Source organism: Pararge aegeria, chromosome 13, assembly GCF_905163445.1.
Source record: "Pararge aegeria chromosome 13, ilParAegt1.1, whole genome shotgun sequence".
NCBI lineage: Eukaryota > Metazoa > Arthropoda > Insecta > Lepidoptera > Nymphalidae > Pararge > Pararge aegeria.
Window position 1 is genome coordinate 16,996,768 of NC_053192.1, and position 18,610 is coordinate 17,015,377.

Below are 18,610 nucleotides of genomic sequence, written 5' to 3' on the forward strand. Positions count from 1 at the left end.
CGGCCGATTGGCGCAGTAAGCAGCGACCCTACGAGCATCAAACGAGTCGCTAGGAGCCGCTGGTAATAATCGACTTAGTACCGTGGATTATGGACGTTGACGTCGATCTATTGAAGATGATGATGATAATAATAATTACCTCAGCATGATGCTTCAGTATTTGACTCCTGCAGCGCTGATTTTCGTGTATAGCCTTGATTTGCTTCACGACCTGTCTGCCTTATAAACAAATTTTTTGTAAACCTAGGTGCCTTCCTGATCCCATACTGCGTGATGCTGCTATTCGGAGGCTTGCCGCTGTTCTTCATGGAACTGGCTCTGGGGCAATACCACCGCTGCGGGTGCCTCACGCTCTGGAAGAGGATCTGCCCGGCTTTGAAAGGTAAGAATACACTAATACACTTATCACCACATATTACAAAATAAAATTAAATGAAACATCCTTCTCAATCATATATCTGTAACCGTGGCGCACCGGTACACCAGAAGCTGCAAATCCACAATTTTTTTTCATATCCCGTTTACTAAATCCCCTCTCGGAAAACAAGCGCCTATTATACGTATATGTGCGAAATACAACGAGTTATCCAAAAAGATACCTGGCTTCGATATCTTCCAAGACTCACCCACATCTTTTAGGAAAAAACTCACCGAACACTTTATCGTAAAAATATTTAAAAAAAGATTTTCTCCCATTCATTCCGTACTAAATGTTGTCGTTTTTCGCCCGCGTTCATTATGGTTTTATTTTTAATCCGTGGAAAACGTCTGTTATCCACGGATTATATAGATTAAATAATAAAACCACTAAGTTTATTATAAGTATTCTTAATTTTTTTTTTTAATAAATAGTAAATATACTACGACAATACTCACATCGCTATCTAAGCCCCAAAGTTAGCTTGGGTAATAGCCTAAATATGTACTAAGATACCTAAAGAATATTTTTATAAATAAAATACACATAAATACTTATAATATTATTATAAACAATTGAATCAACTTTCCGAACCAAAATGGCTTTTCCAATGAACTCTCTGCAGTATACATTTCGACACATACTTAGTGAAGCGTTCGAAATCAATTCACTCCCCTCACTTAACGACATGGCCTTTATAAATATACAGCAGCAATGCTTTTAGCGCAAGACAGATGGACGCACACACTAGTCGGATTAAAATGTATGAAGCATGCGCCATTGAGAATCCGGACTCCCTAGCTCGTAGTTCAGTTTAGTTTAAGTTTATATTTTAGATAAAACGTAAGCTTATAGAACAATCCTATTATAGATGATATTACGAATTACATTAATGATTAAAAAGCTTGGGTAAATATTGCTATGACTTGATAGCTTGATTGATAAAGAGAGATGGTGATCACAAAAATAAGCGTCTAAGTTTGTGTTGGGCTCTGTTAGATCAGTGCGCGTTTGGAACTATAATATATATGAATGCTTCATAAGTAAGTGCCTGTGATAGGTAAACATGAATAAAATCTTTTTGAATTTGAACTGAATTTATTGAAATCTTTGAATAAGAGGTATAAATATATCGCTGAAGTCTTCTTTTAAGAGTAGATTAATATGACTACCTCTGTGTCAGAAGACTCCGAACTTATTTATTTTATTTATAATAATCGCATCAATTCTCTACGGATTCCACAGAAATCGGTGAATTACTAATATCGTAATTTCTTCTGGGATATCGCTGAGGCGCCGATATCAATCACTTATCACACAAAGCCTCAGCAGATCTGTTTCGTTTTACCATTCCATTGTAAAATGAACGATTGAGAAAACATCTTTCAGTAGGTACCTATTTACTTGTGCCTATTCCCAATACGCTAGTATTGTCTCTTAAGGAATTTTTGTATTAACGCAGAGCAACAAGATGGTTCATACTTTTTTGGATCAAAGCATTTTATTTCGGGGAAAGCTGATAAATGTTTACAAGGCTTTGCCAAGTACCTCCGTTCTGAAAGTGGGTACAAAGCTAATGGTGTATAGTATTTATAATAATTTAATTTATTACGTTTTGTTGTTGGAAAATACGCTTAATTATACTTTAGCTTCGTAACATGACGGCCGATTGGCGCAGTTTGCCGCGATCCTGCTTTCTGAGCCCAAGGCTGGTTCGATTCCCACAACAGGAAAATGTTTGTGTGATGAAGATGGAAGTTTCTCTCTGGGTGTTTATCTGTATATTATAACTATTTGTGTATATTATTTATAAAAAAAATATATTCATCAGTCATTTTAGTACCTTTATAACACTGGCTAGATGGCGAAGTGTGTATTGTCGGAATATATTTTCTATTTTATACATTCGATTTTAATCCCTTTAAAGGAAACTTTTTTTGAGGCCGATTCAATTTATTATTCAAATAAGTTTATCAATAATAAGATTGACATAATATTTGAAAACTGACGACCTCCCTGGCAGAGCGGTGAGCTCTGTGTATTTAAGTAAGAGGTCCTAGATTCGATGCCTGGGATGATCAATTTGGTCTGGTGTCTGATCTGGTCTTGTAGGAGGCTTTGACCGTGGCTAGTTACCACCGTACCGGAAAAGACGTGCCGCCAAGTGATTAGAAACCGATTAGGGGTATGACTACTATACTCCTTAATAGGGTGGCCCGCTACCTTCGCGACTGCATCATCACATCACTTACCACCAGGTGATATTGCAGCCAAGGGCTTGTTGTATAAAAAAAAATAGTGGTAGAGAACTTAAAATAATATTTATTGATTTTAACTTTATTAAAATACTTATTAGCAGTTTTTCCCAGCCGACGTTGAATGTATGAAATGAAACGTAGAGACTTCTCTGGGAGACTTACTCGAACGATCTGTTCAGCAAATATTTGATTTGCGCTCCGACCTACGTAGAGGATCTACCGGAAGACACATAGTAGATAGATATATCTATCTACTATGTGATATATAGTCTTAAGTCTCACAGATTTCAATATGAATAAGTAGTTTTAGCATGCGGCCTCGTCCACGTTAGCCCGGTGTCAAACTTTTACTAATTTCAGTCGACATTTCGGTAGATCTGTCTTTCCTACCGGAGGTAAAGTTACTAAGAAAAAATGTATATTTCAAAAGACTTAATGTTTTACCACTGTATTGTTATAAAATGCTTATTGAGTAGGAAGCCTATTGCAAATAAATGAATTTCAAAGGATATGTTTTTTTTGTCTTTATGTCTATTATCTAGGTTTTCCAACTATATTTTTTGATTGAAGTTTACGGATACGGAAAATATAGCTATAAAATATAGATTTGCTCACGTTAACATCTGATTGGTAAATGCCAATGTTCAACTTCAAACCAGACCGCTCTTTCAAAAAAAGATTTTAAAAAAATGTTAAGGAAAAGAAGATCTGTTTTGTGTGGAGTATAAGGACTGAAGAAATTATAAATTTCACTATACAGATTCTCCTGCTTTTGCGAAGTATAGCAAATTAACCTTAATTTGCATAGTATAACATAGAATTGAGCAAAGTAACGTCTGCGGAATCTTCTATCCAATATTCAAATAAAAAAAAAATATATAAATGAATCAAAAGCAAGTAAATGATTTTCGTCGATACTTATGAAGCAAATAGTTTTTACCCACGGCCTACACATTAAGCTAATTTAACTTGGTAAGTTACAAACTAAAAAGCGTGAAAAAAATACTTTCTACATTTTTAAGTCTTTTTTATTTATTTTAATTATGGATAAAAACAATTCTTTTGTGTACTAACCACATAAAAATACAGATATATACCTTATTAGTGTTTTTTCCTTTTTATATGTAAGTATATTACATATAAGATATAAGAACTTCTAAGAATATAACAATTTGGTCCATCTCCGGTAAAACTTTTTCGTTCGTGATGTATTGGCCGCATCCCGAAAAAGAACCCAGCGAAGTCATACTTTTCTATGATTTGACTAATCTAGTCCGCGCGCTAACAACTCCTGAACTCTTATTAGTTCAAAAGAAAAGTCGACATTGTTAAATATTTGAACAGTTATTAATGCCTTCCTATACACCGTGGTTTTTTTTACGTCGAATAACGTCATTTAACCTACCTGATCTACAGTTACTTCAACTTAGAGTTTTTAGATTTAGCGTTTGGGTTCGATGTCGCGTAGAAACGGGCTAGGGATATGGGTTGCCATACCTAAATGGATATTTCATATTACCCCTAACCGGGGTACCTAAGCCCGTTCGATCAAACTTTGTAGACAAGTAATTTCGTTTGCTCGGTAGAATAGAATTCATAACAAAAACAAAGAATCGCTAAAATATTGTATTTATCTTATATAATGTGTTATGGAAAACGTATTTTTATTTATTGGTATTTATTTTCAATAAATAAAACTGCAAAATCTAGCTATTTGCCATGAACCCTTGGAGCTTTAGGTTTAAGTTGGCAACGAAGTTATCACCATTTGACTTCAAAGCTTCATAAGTGCCTGTAATATGCACTCTGAATGAACGTCATAAACCTCAATTCCGAAAATCTCTGCATATATGAAGTATTCTGCAATTTCAAACTATCAGTTTGCAGGCATGACAAAAAGCTATTAACCCAAAGAAGAAGAAGAAGAAATATCAGTAGCTAAGTTTTTTGTTATCGATAACAAATAATCTTAACGCCTGCTTCTATCCAATACGTATGGCCTATGACACTTACAGAGTGCTTTCGCGGGAAACAATGCTGCAATTTGCTCTGTTCCAAAAGTTGTTGTCCTTGTGTGATAATAATTTATAAGAAATTACCTAATTAATATATTACCTAGCTGTAAATTACCGTATAAAAAAATATCAACTTCTTTTTAGTAGATACTTCCGAACATGATGTTGAGGGCAGTTTTTCAAAGTTAATCATCATGCCATCGAACCAAATAAATGAATTTTAAAGGTTTCCTTTTTTTTTGTTCAGAGACCAAGTAACGGTAAAATAGGGCATACAAGCTCTCGCGTGATATCTGGACCCCTTATCAGCACAATGGAGCTTTCCTCGATAACTTTACATTGGGTAGTAAAATTAAATTACACCTTATAATTTCATTTACCTCTTTACAAATGGCTGTCAAAGCATAAGCATACAGCAGTAAGTAACCTTTATACTCCAAGACATAAACCGGATAAAGCAATTATCCAGTCACAATAAATCTTGAAACAGTTAAAATCTAATTAGCGATGTCTCAATCGGGCAATTTGAATTTCGAACTGGGACACGTCGCTTGTAGCAAGTTCGTGCGATGTCTGATTGAATCAACGCCATCTGTCGCGCGGTAATTGAATGATATCGCAACGCGTCCTGTAATTGGTTTAGGCGCGAGATAGCATGATTTATATCCAATGATAACAGTTTATGCATCTCGCGAGCGAAACGTAATTTTCCGGTTGCTCGGTTCTTAAATTGGGCATAACATTTGATGCGTATTCTGTAGAGACCAAGTAATGAAACTTATTGGTGATTCTATAGAATTTATGAAGCGTTTTATGAAGCCTGCTATTTCTATTTATAGTTGAGCCACGCAGTACCGCTTTAGCTGGCCGTCACTCGTACTATATAAGTTCAATGATTTATGACAAAATGAATTAAAAAATGTCCATCACGAAAATGTAAAATTTAATTAAAGAATTTTTTCTTAATCTAACTTATGATGAGACTGAAGACCTTATTCAATAATACATACACCCTCACCCTCACCCACACCCCTCACCCTCACCCACACCCCTCACCCTTACCTACACCCGTAGCCACAAACACATAGACACACAGACACACACGCGCTTATGAAATTAAATGAAATTTGAAATGAAATGAAATTTATTGTTAAAATATATTAGTCATTTAACAATAGTGTTGGCAATCCTGAAGTAAGTTTTAAAATAAAACCTGTGTCTCAGGGTCCCCGCTCTTCTCCGTTTAAATTTATCTATCTTAACATAGAAAAACAAAGTACCTATAATCTAACATGCTAATAGTAGTGTGTGTGTGTGTGTGGGTGTGTGTGTGTGTGTGTGTGAGCGTGTGTGTGAGTGTGTGTATGAAAGTGTGTATGTGTGTGTGGTGTGTGTGTGTGTTTGCGTGTGTGTGCATTAGTGTGTGTGTGGTTGTGTGGTTGCGTGTATGTATAGAGTTTCTAGAAACATACTTGACGTTTTAAAAATGCTTATATTATGCCTACTTATGTAAGTACAATCAATTATATTTAAAAGAAAAATCTTTTTAAATTCTGTGTAAGTATTTATGTAAATTTATAAAGCTAGGAACAATGTTGGTGTATAGGCAGTTCCATGTTCCCATGTTCCCATGTTCTTTAGCAGCTGGACACGTTAATTATATCCTTTGTCAGGATATCATCGGGAGATATAGTTTTTGTCTCCTGCCTATGCTAGCCCAGCTGGTGGTTATGATGCAGTCTAAGATGGAAAAGGACTAACCTGAATGAATGAATGAAAGAAATAATCAATATATGAATGAATGAATGAGTATACTTTTATCGCACACCAAAGTACATCAAAAAAAGAAAAGTTCTTATAACAAAACAACGTATACATGTTAGGAAGTATAGCTGTTATATTAAACCAGCGTAATGCTGGTTTATACCACTGTAGCAGTAGTTTCGTGTTCACAGATACACAGAAGCGCAGATTTAATGGCGATCTCTCACAACATCCCGGACCGGCAAAGAATTTGGTTGTCCCTTGTGTATTCCTGTCAAGATACAAAGGTTTACCAAGGCTTGCTCCAAGATATCAGACTTCTAGGTTATCCAGCAATATCTTTTTAAGTTTAGAATTAAAGGAGAATCGGAGATATAAACTTCAATACACACTTCTTCAACTTCAATAAACACATAAACTTCAATCTTGAGGACGGTTTCAAATTAACAAGTGTGTGGAATCCAGTGGTAGAATTATACAAACCACGAAAGCGACGTACAGCTTCTCAACTTAAAAGAGACGTTGTTACAGAAGTATGTCGAACAGTTCGTGAAGTACCAACAAAAAGAACACGAAAGCGGTCAGTTTCTTCCCATGACATCTAATTGACATCTCGTACCCCCACAGTCCCGTCGTGACCGCGATCCATGCAACTGGGTCGAAATATCGACAAATCTCATAATATTATCGTGATCGCGAAAAAGAAACGTCACGCTTATACTTGTAGGGGAATTACGTTCGATATCTTGGAAGAAGCAAGCCTTAAACTACCACGGAAAGCGGCGGTCCTAAGACTCGATCCTGCTATTTGACAAGCTTCACGCCTCTTTGACCATATTTGCTATCCTCCCTAGCCCTATAAAGCAGTTTGCGTCACACGTTTTCTCTATGCCAGGTGTGGGATACGCGATATGCATGATAGACATCTACATGGGTATGTACTACAACACCATCATCGGCTGGGCGGTGTACTACCTCATCGCGTCGCTCGCCTCCATCAACTCCGTGCTGCCGTGGACCAGCTGCGACAACGAGTGGAACACGCCGCTGTGCATGCCAGTCACGTCTCCGCAGATCAATGCCAATGCCACTACTCCCGCGAAAGAGTTTTTCGAGCAAGTATCCATAATAATAGCGATAAAGGCGATAAGCGATAAGCTTCCACGAACATCTTAAGAAGCTAAAACTACTGAAGGCAGTAGTTGTAACAGATTGTAACTCTGGAGCCCTGATGCTAGAGCCCTGTCCTCCAGTTGCTTGTGACATCAAATCAACTTATTACCGGCACACTGCAGAGCACGATGAGAAGGGGTTAAGACCGTGGTCCACCACGCAGGCCCAGTGCGGTTTGGTGGACTTCACACACCTTTGAGAACATTATAGAGGCATGCAGGTTTCCTTACGATGTTTTCCTTCACCGTTGTAGCAAGTGATATTTAATTACTTAAAACGCACGTAATTAAAAAAGTTAGAGGTGCGTGCTGGGATTCGAACTGAGCCCTACATACTGGGCTATCACCGCTTAATTCTGCTTCACGGAGGAGTGGATTTCTCATTTTTTTATGTTTATTTATAAATAAGTAACATTGTTGAGAGTGTAAATAATAAGTGATAGATGAAATATCATAGGCGAAAATGTGACTAACGTTAGATATACTAATCTCAACCACTGACGAATCTTGATGCATTTAGTCTAAACAACGCTTGCATGATGGATTCTCTTCATCCCTTAAAATAATTCCTACTTCCTATAAAACTCCTAATATCAGAAAATATAATTAAACATTTGTTTTTGCCTTGATGGGTTGGAAAGAGTTTCACTTTTATATTAGACTAGCTGTCCCGGCGAACTTCGTACCGCGCATCATATATTTTTGATGAATGTTATTATTTTAATACTTATTATCCTGTTCCGGTCTAAGAGGAATCCAAAAAATCAAAATTGGTCCGGCCGTTCTTGAGTTATAAATGGTGTAACTGACTTTTTATGTCCACTTAGACGGGAACGCTGTCGAACGGGATAAACAGTATCCTATGTCCGCCTCCTGGCTCTAAGCTACTCACCTACCAATTTTCAGCCATATCGGTACAGCCGTTCTTGAGTTATAAGTAGTGTAACTAACACGACTTTCTTTTATATATATATATAGATACTCTTGTCATCTTCTTCGCGGAAGAACCGGGTTTCCGAACCGACGGTTGATTCACTACAAACAGACAGACAGACTTGACGTTTCAAAAGTGTTTTATAGAACAAATAAATAATTTTCGCTTTATATTAATGTTTGTTACCCTGAAGTATTTAAAAGTAAAGCTACTTAAATGATCACATCTACCATTCACTCGGACTACTTCAATTGTAATAAATATATAATATGTGCTGATCTTCTTCATCAGGCGAAATGTACTAGAGCAGCAGAAGTCAAACGGCTTGGATTCTATGGGGCCCATCAAACCGTCTCTAGCCCTTTGTGTCTTCGGTGTATTCGTGCTGGTTTATTTTTCGCTGTGGAAGGGTGTCCGGAGTGCTGGTAAGGTAAGCTCATTCGTTACAAACTTACGAAATTCATAGCCGGTTTTAAGAATCGGATGGGAATGTTTAAATTTATCTAGAATATTTTGATAAAGAGGTGGACAGACGACATCAAACGAGTCGCTGCAAGTTGTTAGAAACAAGCGGTCCAGGAGCGTAAATTTTGGACCTTTGTTGAAATGATGATGGTTATTTTCTTATAATCGGCGGGTGTCTGGGTTTATCTTAGTGGTGAAAATATGCATCTATCTACAATCATATCTATCTGCCATCTTCTTGACAAATGCTTGAAAAAATTCTTCTTTCATTTTCTTCACTACGTGAGGTGAGGACTCTGAAAATGTTACGTGTGTTTTGTATTTTCATCCAAAATATTTCATAATCTTACAGAAGATCATAATTTTATAAATAACATCCTACGCACTGATTACTTAATTATTTAACAGTATTTGTATGATGATTAAGTTTAAGATCCAAAACCGATAAATCAATCTCCAATCCACATAAAACCACAAAATAGGTCTGTTTTGGCATCAGGTGGTATGGGTGACGGCGTTAGCACCTTACGTGGTTCTACTGATCCTGCTGGCAAGAGGAGTGACTCTACCTGGCGCTACTGAAGGCATCCGATACTATCTCACACCAGAATGGCATAAGTTAAAGAATTCTAAGGTAACTCAAGAAGATTTTTTGCTAACGACTGTAGGGTGTAAAAAATACTGTACCTACCTATTACGCTGGCCTGTAAACTGTTCACATACATTTCATACTGAGGAAACTAATAAAAGAACGTTACCTGCTGTATATTTGTAATTCCAGAAACGTCTTGAAATGCAAACAATTTTAAATAGTAAAATTTTGAATCAGCGTTTTGTTTCACCACATTTTATTCCAAGAAACATGAATGTCTCAAAATCTATTATATATAAAGAAAACGTCTGCAGTACCAGTGCACTTCCAAAATAGCCCGTGAGATTGATTTTAAAATAGTTTCAGTAGTTCTAATAATGTAATTCACAGTAGAAGTAGTAGTATTGTAGACAAATGTATAACCTTTGACTTTACAATTCACCGAGAAGGAACACCAATCTCTTAATTAAACTAAATGATCCGGCATATGAAAGTGCTACCCTTTAAGTTTTGCACTTTAGAAGAGCGGCAGCCAAAAAGTCAAAATCAAACAGCTGCATGACAAATACACAATTTTATATTGCTTAGGTTTGGATCGACGCAGCTTCCCAGATCTTCTTCTCTCTCGGCCCCGGCTTTGGCACGCTGCTGGCTCTGTCCAGCTACAACAAGTTCAATAACAACTGTTACAGGGACGCTCTTATCACATCTTCTATCAACTGTCTTACAAGTTTCCTTGCGGGCTTCGTCATTTTTTCAGTTTTAGGGTAAGTATAACTAAATATACTAAGTTCATCTACTCTATTTAACTAAATGGCCTATATACATCTAGGTACCTACTTCAACAATTTCTGCTGTAGCGACTTAACTTTCTTTGATGTTTTTGCTTCAAGGTAGTTGCATTTTCTTGAATACAATATTAGTTCCTCAAATATCGGATAATCACACAACATTTTTTCCGGTATTATCAGAAATTCTACTCGTAATGCCATTAAATAAAATGTATGAAATTAACGGAAGACTGAATATAAAAGATGTAGACGGTAAGTTGATCAGTCATCCTCATAAATTTTATTGTTCAATTCTAATTCTCCAGATACATGGCACATGTTCAGAACAAGAGTATCGAGGAAGTGGGGCTGGAAGGACCTGGGCTGGTGTTCATTGTATACCCGGAAGCCATTGCTACCATGACTGGCTCTGTCTTCTGGGCCATCATCTTTTTTCTCATGTTAATCACCCTTGGACTGGACAGCACTTTTGGAGGTGATTCAATTTGTTGAATTACACTTACTTCTTATAATTACATATCTTATATCTTTAAACGAGCAATTCTTGTATATATATAATTGAAATCTCGGAATCGGCTTTCATGAAATTTAGTATACAGGAGGTTTCGGGGGCGTTAAATCGATCTAGTTAGGATTCATTTTTAGAAAATGTCATTTTATTTGTGTTTTCCGGTAATAACCATTTTTGTGGGTCAGCTAGTTTGAATAATGAAGCATTCATATTACCCACGAAGCCTTTTTTATTTTGGTTACTTTGTATTTTAATTTCATCATATCAATCCATTACTACCGGAAAACACAAATACCGGCCCACTGCAGGACACGGGTCTCCTCCCACAATAAGAAGGGGTTTAGGCCGTAGTCGACCACTCTGGCCCAGTACGGATTTTTGGACTCCATACACCTTTGAAAACATTATGTTCTCTCTCTCTATCTCTAACAGGTTTCCTCACGATGTTTTCCTTCACCGTTCAGGCAAGTGTTATTTTAATGACTTAAAACGCGTTAGCGGTGCGTGCTGGGATTCGACTCAGCTCCCCGAAAGGGAAGTCGAGCTCCTACCTACTGGGATATCACCGCTTCACTTTAATTAATTTTTAATTAGATTGTTGAATTTTTTTGACTTTTTAGGCCTCGAAGCGGTGACAACGGCCCTGTGTGACGAGTACCCTCGCGCATTAGGGCGACATCGAGAAATATTCGTCGGATTCCTCTTGCTCTTCATCTACATCTGCGCTCTCCCAACTACTACATATGTAAGCTTACAGACTCTTTTATCTAAACTAAACAAATAGTCGTAAATCAAAACCTTTATCCATAAGTGGACATCTTTGAGCAACGAAGAGGGTTCTTAATGCGTATATTCCAGTTAAGAAAATTGCCGATTCATTACGGATAGATTTGATGAAATAAACGAAAGGGCTCCCTTGATCTCAGAAACAAACAATGTATATTAAATGGTAGTCGATAAATTACCGTTATCTATGTAGGCAAGGCTAGGCACCGGCTGGCAATGTATTCACTTGCATTATTCATTACGCACTTAGGGGGATGGCCAGATATCTCTCGAGAAAGCATTCGTTTGGTGGGAACAAACCACTTGTGGATGTTTGTGGACTTTTATACTATGTGCTTTTATTTTCCGCTAGACTTTGTTAGTTTAAACGAAGACTTTTAAATGGTTAGAAGCGGTTTTTTTATCTTGACTTAAAAGCGCCCTCTTACCGAAAGAAAGCTCTTGAATAATAAAAGCTGCTGTGACCTAATTCAACCGCGTAAATCCACCACTTTCGTATCTTTTTTTGGAAACGTATGCACCATGCACTTTGGAGAAATTCACAATTTAATATTTAAATTCGTTTTAAGAATTGCAAATTATGGAGTAAATTTGACAAATACTTTCGCCCTTTCCGAATAGTTTTTGAAATGAAATGTCCCTTTTAATTTGGAGTATCAGCTATAAAACAACAAACTGCATTTAATTCCGGTCAGCTTAAAGCGCGCACAAACAAGAAAATTACGTTCTAATACATATTTTTATCGTATCTCAGTTGTGACTCTGGAAGTTTTCTACGAGTTTAGGAAATAGAAAAAAAATAGAAACACAATAACAGAAGCAGAATACAAAAAGGCAGCCTTATCGCTTAGTAGCGATCTTTATATGGATTACAGCTGATATGTTTTTTTTTTAGGGCGGTGTATACTTAGTAGACCTGCTCAACGTGTACGGACCTGGCCTGGCAATATTGTTCGTGGTGTTCGCTGAAGCAGCTGGAGTATGCTGGGTGTACGGAGTGAATCGGTTCTCGGAGGACGTCCGTACCATGCTTGGACACACGCCAGGATGGTTTTGGAGGGCTTGCTGGTCTTATATTAGGTAAGCTGAAGGTACCTTCGATGACCTCCCACAATGGTGAGCGCTGTTATCCTAAATCCTATCTCGTATACTAGTTATATATAAATAACTAGTCTAGTCATTTACTACTAAGACTAACCTATACACTCAAAGTCTCAGAGGTGACATTAGGAGGCCTCATTTTTGAGAAAGTTTCAACATATAAAAAGGTGGAATAGAATCATGAATCAATCATCATCTTTTGTTTCTTGTTCAGTGAGCTTAATAGTAACATATACAATCAATGGTATTGTTGCGTTTTTGTATCTGTAACTTCTTTTTCAAATCCTACCTAAGTATCTGCCATCCATATGTTCATATCTGAGGTTTATTTATAGGGGAAAAGAACTGACCTCTATTATACTATGTATAATAATGAAAAACACATTTATTGTACCCCACATAAACATACAAATTTATAAATAAAAAAATTAGGTAAGTTTACAATTTGGCGGCCTTATCGCTACATAGCGATCTCTTCCTGGCGACCAATAGCGTAAAATAAATTGAATGACCTGAAATAAAATGAGTCTGATGGGAACCGTTTAGGGGTCTGACTACCATACTCCCTAACAGGTTAGCCCGGTGCCATCTTAGACTGCATCATCACTTACCACCAGGTGAGATTGCAGTCCAAGGCTAACTTGAAGAGGTATAAAATATATATATATATATATATATATATTTGAGGTTATGAGTTGTTTGATACAAGTTTATTCATGAATTAATTTTCGTTTGTAAGTTATTGAAATTATACTTCCTTTGGCGCGTTAGGGAAAAATTATGAGAGAAAGTTTTTACCATGCGCGCGCACACCGTCACAAAAACCACCCTGAAGTTAGGTGCAACAATAAAACAACAACCAAAAATTGGTGCAACAATAAATTTTATCATATTACGCCAAAGAAGTATAACTTCTAACGCGTGCACATACGTACACACAAGTATTTTTCCCAACAGCCCAGTGTTTCTTCTGGTGCTGTTCGTGTTCTCGGTCCTGGCCCACGAAGAGATGCTTGGTGCGAACGACTACGTGTATCCGCGCTGGTCCATCCACGTGGGCTGGCTGATGACAGGGACGACGGTATCCTGCATCCCGCTCTACATACTCTACAAGTTCGCCATCACACCAGGCAGTTTTGTCAACGTAAGTTTTTTTTTATGTAAAACAAATATTGACCTTGGGAGTAGAACGAATCGTATGCCGTCACGACAAATGGCACGACGCTATTACATACCTATTTTGCTACTTTACACTATACTTATGAATTTCTTAATGACAAGAATGCCTGGAAATCTCGCGCAAGATAGCACAATGATTGTTAAATTGTAAAATGATGTTGGAAAAGGGCAACTGCTGAGTTTCTTGCTTCTTCTTGGTAGAATCTACCTTCCGGTGGTAGAGTCACTACAAACAGACATACTTGACGTTTCAAAAGTGCTTATTATTAGGCCTACTTGAAATAAATGAATTTTGAATTTTATTATCTTAATTATTTTTGATAAAGTTATTAATTATAGCCTGTTACTTTGTTATAGTTTAGCTTTCTATTGGTGCTATAACGGTTAAAATCGGTCTAGTAGTTTCGGAGCTTATACGGTACGAACCACAAACCGACAAATAAACAAAAGTATCTTACCTAGATAATTGTTATTTTTTTATTTACAGCGAGTCAAGACGATGATTAGGCCGGTGGAGGTCTCGATACCGCCAACCGACCACGCGCTCTGCAGCCTGTGACCTGACCATCAGCACAATGGCAATACTTACAAATCATTCTCCCTCACGCCGGAGTCCAAACCTCCTACTATAGAGTGGCTAGTTTGAATATATATACGTAAAACTATGATAGTCTTTGCATTAACTGATGCTAATTCGTAGACTGATAAAGTTTAATTTCTTTAACAAATTATACATTGCTAAAAGTTGATACAGCCATGTTTTTAAGCCTCATACATTTATTTGCTTTAGCCTCTTAATAATAGTAAAATTAATATGCATTGTAAATTTATCCTAGTTATGCCCAAATTGTTTGCAATTGGCATTCTTTTGCTTCTCACGCTATATATTTGAAAGCAGATAAATATATTAATCGTATTAAGAATTTTAAAAATATATCGGATATATGATTAGGTATATATTAGTAGATATTGGATAGAAGCAGAGGTAACTTTAATCCATGATATATTATGAAAATTAAGCTTTATTTGCTATACTCCGCGAAAAGCAGGAGAATATGTATGGTGTAATTTATAATTTCTTCAATCCTTATCCTAATGAATAATTGTTAATAGTTGTTGTTTACAATTATTCATTGTAAAGTCAACATCTCCTGAGGATGCTCCCGTTTCGGAGTGAAACGTTGCGTAGATACATTGCCGAAGATCTGTTTGGTGTGGAGTATAAAGATTGAAGAAATTATAAATTACACCATACAGATTCTCCTGCTTTTCGCGCAGTATAGCAAAAATTAAGCTTAATTTTCATTATATTAGTGGATATTACGATTATTATAGAGTTACTTGTTATAAACAAACATTACTTATGCATTATCTGGATTTTTTCCAAATATCGTTATGAAATATCTTCCTTTATGTAAGTAGGTATATCATGATATGGTGTTATTGATATTAGCTGAAACGTCAGTTACGAAGGTACGGTATAAGGATTACGAAATATACGCTATGTTATAACAATATGTAGTTTTTTTTTTTAGTTTTAGTTTTATACTTATAGCTATTCCAAGAACGGCGCGGGTCTCAAGATAATAATAAATAATATAAAAAGAATAGTAATATATATATTAGAAGATAAATATTATAATCTTTGTATAAATAAAGCTACTAGTACTTTCTTATCACAAGGCCCAGAATAAGTTTAAGAAATTTAAGGTTTCCTTACATTTAAAAAAGTTTTTCAGTACGCGGGGAAAACATTAATAATGGCGCAATGGTGAGCGCTGTGAATTTAAGTAGGAGGTCCCAGTTCGATTTCCGGCAGGGGCAATTTGGGAAATTATAACTTTTGAATTTTCCCTGGTCTGACAAAGACGTGCCGCTAAGCGATTTAGAGTTCCGGTGCGATATTGCGTAGAAACAGATTAGGGGTATGACTAGCATACTCCCTAACAGGATAGCCCGCTGCCATCTTAGACTGCATCATCACTTACCATCAGGTGAGATTGCAGTAAAGGGCTAACTTGTAGTGGAATAAAAAAAAATGTGTAGATTTACTAGGGTAAAACATATAATTGTAGTAAAATGTATCTCATTATTTACCAAAAAGAATGTTTTGCGAAATATACAATATTTTGAAACATAAATGTAACTAATGATAGGTATTAGTAAAAACATAATCAAAATCGTAAGTCATAAGTATATATCTGATGAGGAGGTGAAAAGTTGTATTTAAATTGTTAATGAATAGATTTAATATATAATGCGTAGGTGAAAAAACTTTAATATACCCTTTGTAGTGATGAACAACGAAAAGGTAGCTTGTATATATTGATTTAGAGAAGTAATTTGTAAATATATCAAACAAATGCTGATGTGACTATAAAAAATACTTGGTTATTTTATGCGAAAATTATTTAATTTACATATATTAAAATAGCTGGTATTTATATATGAATATGTATAAGATCGTCATTCGCCGAGACTAAACGGTGGGATGTGATCGTGTTTCGTACATTCTCATAGCTTTTATGTAGGCTAATTATTAAATTGTATCTTTTCTAAAGTAGGTTCCATTATATATAGAGATGAAACATATATATCGATTTAACATATTTACATATAATATATTTAATTAATTAAATGAAATGTATTGAAGACATTTCTGTATTCTAGGGCAATGAATGCAGAAATGTTCACAAATTACATAGGTATTATATGTGTAGAGTAATCAGTATGTAATATCAACCACTAATATTATTGCATCGTTTAGATTCTGCCATAGATTGTACTTATTCGTATATAATATCGTTCTATCTATATAATCATAGGGGTTTTAAGGAATCAGTAAAAAAACTTCAATAAACACATCAGCTTGGCCATAATGAAAAGGTTCTATAACTCGGCTGTTTAACAAAACTGAAATATAATCTATTTATATATAAGTTCCTTTTCCCCTTTAGAATGTTTTAATAACTATAGACGTTTAAATAATCAATGTTAAAATATTAGTTATATAACATGATCGAAATATTCCATAAGTAGGTACATATTCACTAACTTTGAATGTTGTGTCTTGGTGTGTAGTGGCGTTTTAAATGTTTTTATATAAAATATTAAAAAAATATAGTTCATATACCCACAAATGTTACTATGTATATGTATGTATCATTTCCTTTTGATTACTTATTTTGATATGTATTATATATATACATATAATCTATATTAGATTTTAATGTTGACAGTTTTCAAGGTACTCCGTAGATGAATGTCGTGTGTTATAATAAAATGTATGTATTGTAATAGATTATGTATAATTAAAATAAAACAAATGAGTAGATGCGTCCTGTGCCAGCCATTACAGGTCCGTCTGAACATTTGATTAAAAAATTAGAGGTTTCATTTACATACATATTTAACAACATTGCCTTTTAAAAAAAAAGTGTGTGTACTTATGTACACGCGTTAGAAGTTATACTTCTTTGGCGTAACAAGATAAAAATCTTTTTGATAATTTTATCTTTCGCCTTATTCTCCATTTGTAGATAAAACGTCACTAACAATAGAAAAAAGGTATTGTTTGAATTATTGAAAGTCAACTGTCAAACCATTTTTAAAAAAACTAAAATGTTGACTATAGCTAACTTCATGGTGTCGGTTTTTTGTGATGGTGTGCGGGCGCATCCTAAAAATTTACTCTCACCATTTTTCCCTAACGCCTCAAAAGAAGTATAACATCAAAAACTACATTCGTCGTTTGGATTTATCAATGTTATTTGTCGCCTATAATATAACATCTGATCTGATAATATATAGCATACGCGTTCTGGAGTGGAGACCGCGAATCGGTAAGCACAGTGTGATGAACTTAAAAAGGTGGCTGGACGAGGAAGACCATGTGTGGTTTCGCGCTCTTGGAAAGGCCTATGTTCTGCAGTGGAGGATTGTGGGCTGTTGATAAACGCAGGAGACTCTATAATACAGGGAGCATGTTGTACTGAATGGACTCATCTCTAACCTATCATCATCATCAGTATAAATCCATTGAAGCCTCACTACATGGCACGGTTCTCCTCTCAAAATGAGCAAAGGTTTAGGATGGAGCGGATTAATAGACTTCACTCGCCTTGATAAAGTTATGGAGTCCTCATAGGCATGCAGTTCCATCATGCTGTTTTCCTGCACCGTCAAAGCAAATGAGGTTTTAATTGCTTAAATTTAAATGCACGTATATGTGCATAACATATACTTGCATACATATAGGTTTATATCAATAAATAAAATAGCCTTTATTCGTAATTGGATTCGGTATTGTACGGATTCTAGATTTGATAGATTCGGGATTAGACATTCGCTATGAGGCAGAAGTATATTCACAGACAAATTATTTTTCAATGTGTACAATTAGTTGAATTTTTAGTCCCAGACCACTCATAATAAATTTAACAAGACCAGTGCACTTGATTGAAGGATGCATTGATTTAATATGTTACTATCTGGAAGTATGTTACAAAACTTATATGCATACATTATGTATGCTTCGTATTGGCACAAAGATCATATCCAAGAGTTTCTACTTTCCAAGCCATCTTGTTTTCACGATGTTCTGTCAAAATTATGGCATTTGACA

At 35.8% G+C, this 18,610-nt stretch overlaps 1 protein-coding gene across 1 annotated transcript; it reads left to right on the plus strand.

Annotated features, from left to right (window-relative positions):
• The first annotated feature begins 258 nt into the window (after window positions 1–258).
• On the plus strand, window positions 259–14,545 carry LOC120628749 (sodium-dependent serotonin transporter). Its single transcript, XM_039897355.1, has 10 exons — window positions 259–382; window positions 7,351–7,570; window positions 8,853–8,991; window positions 9,526–9,660; window positions 10,207–10,385; window positions 10,715–10,884; window positions 11,541–11,665; window positions 12,602–12,786; window positions 13,765–13,951; window positions 14,474–14,545. The coding sequence occupies exons 1-10, from the start codon at window positions 274–276 to the stop codon at window positions 14,543–14,545; spliced, it is 1,521 nt and encodes a 506-aa protein (XP_039753289.1). The 5' UTR covers window positions 259–273.
• The last annotated feature ends 4,065 nt before the right edge of the window (window positions 14,546–18,610 follow it).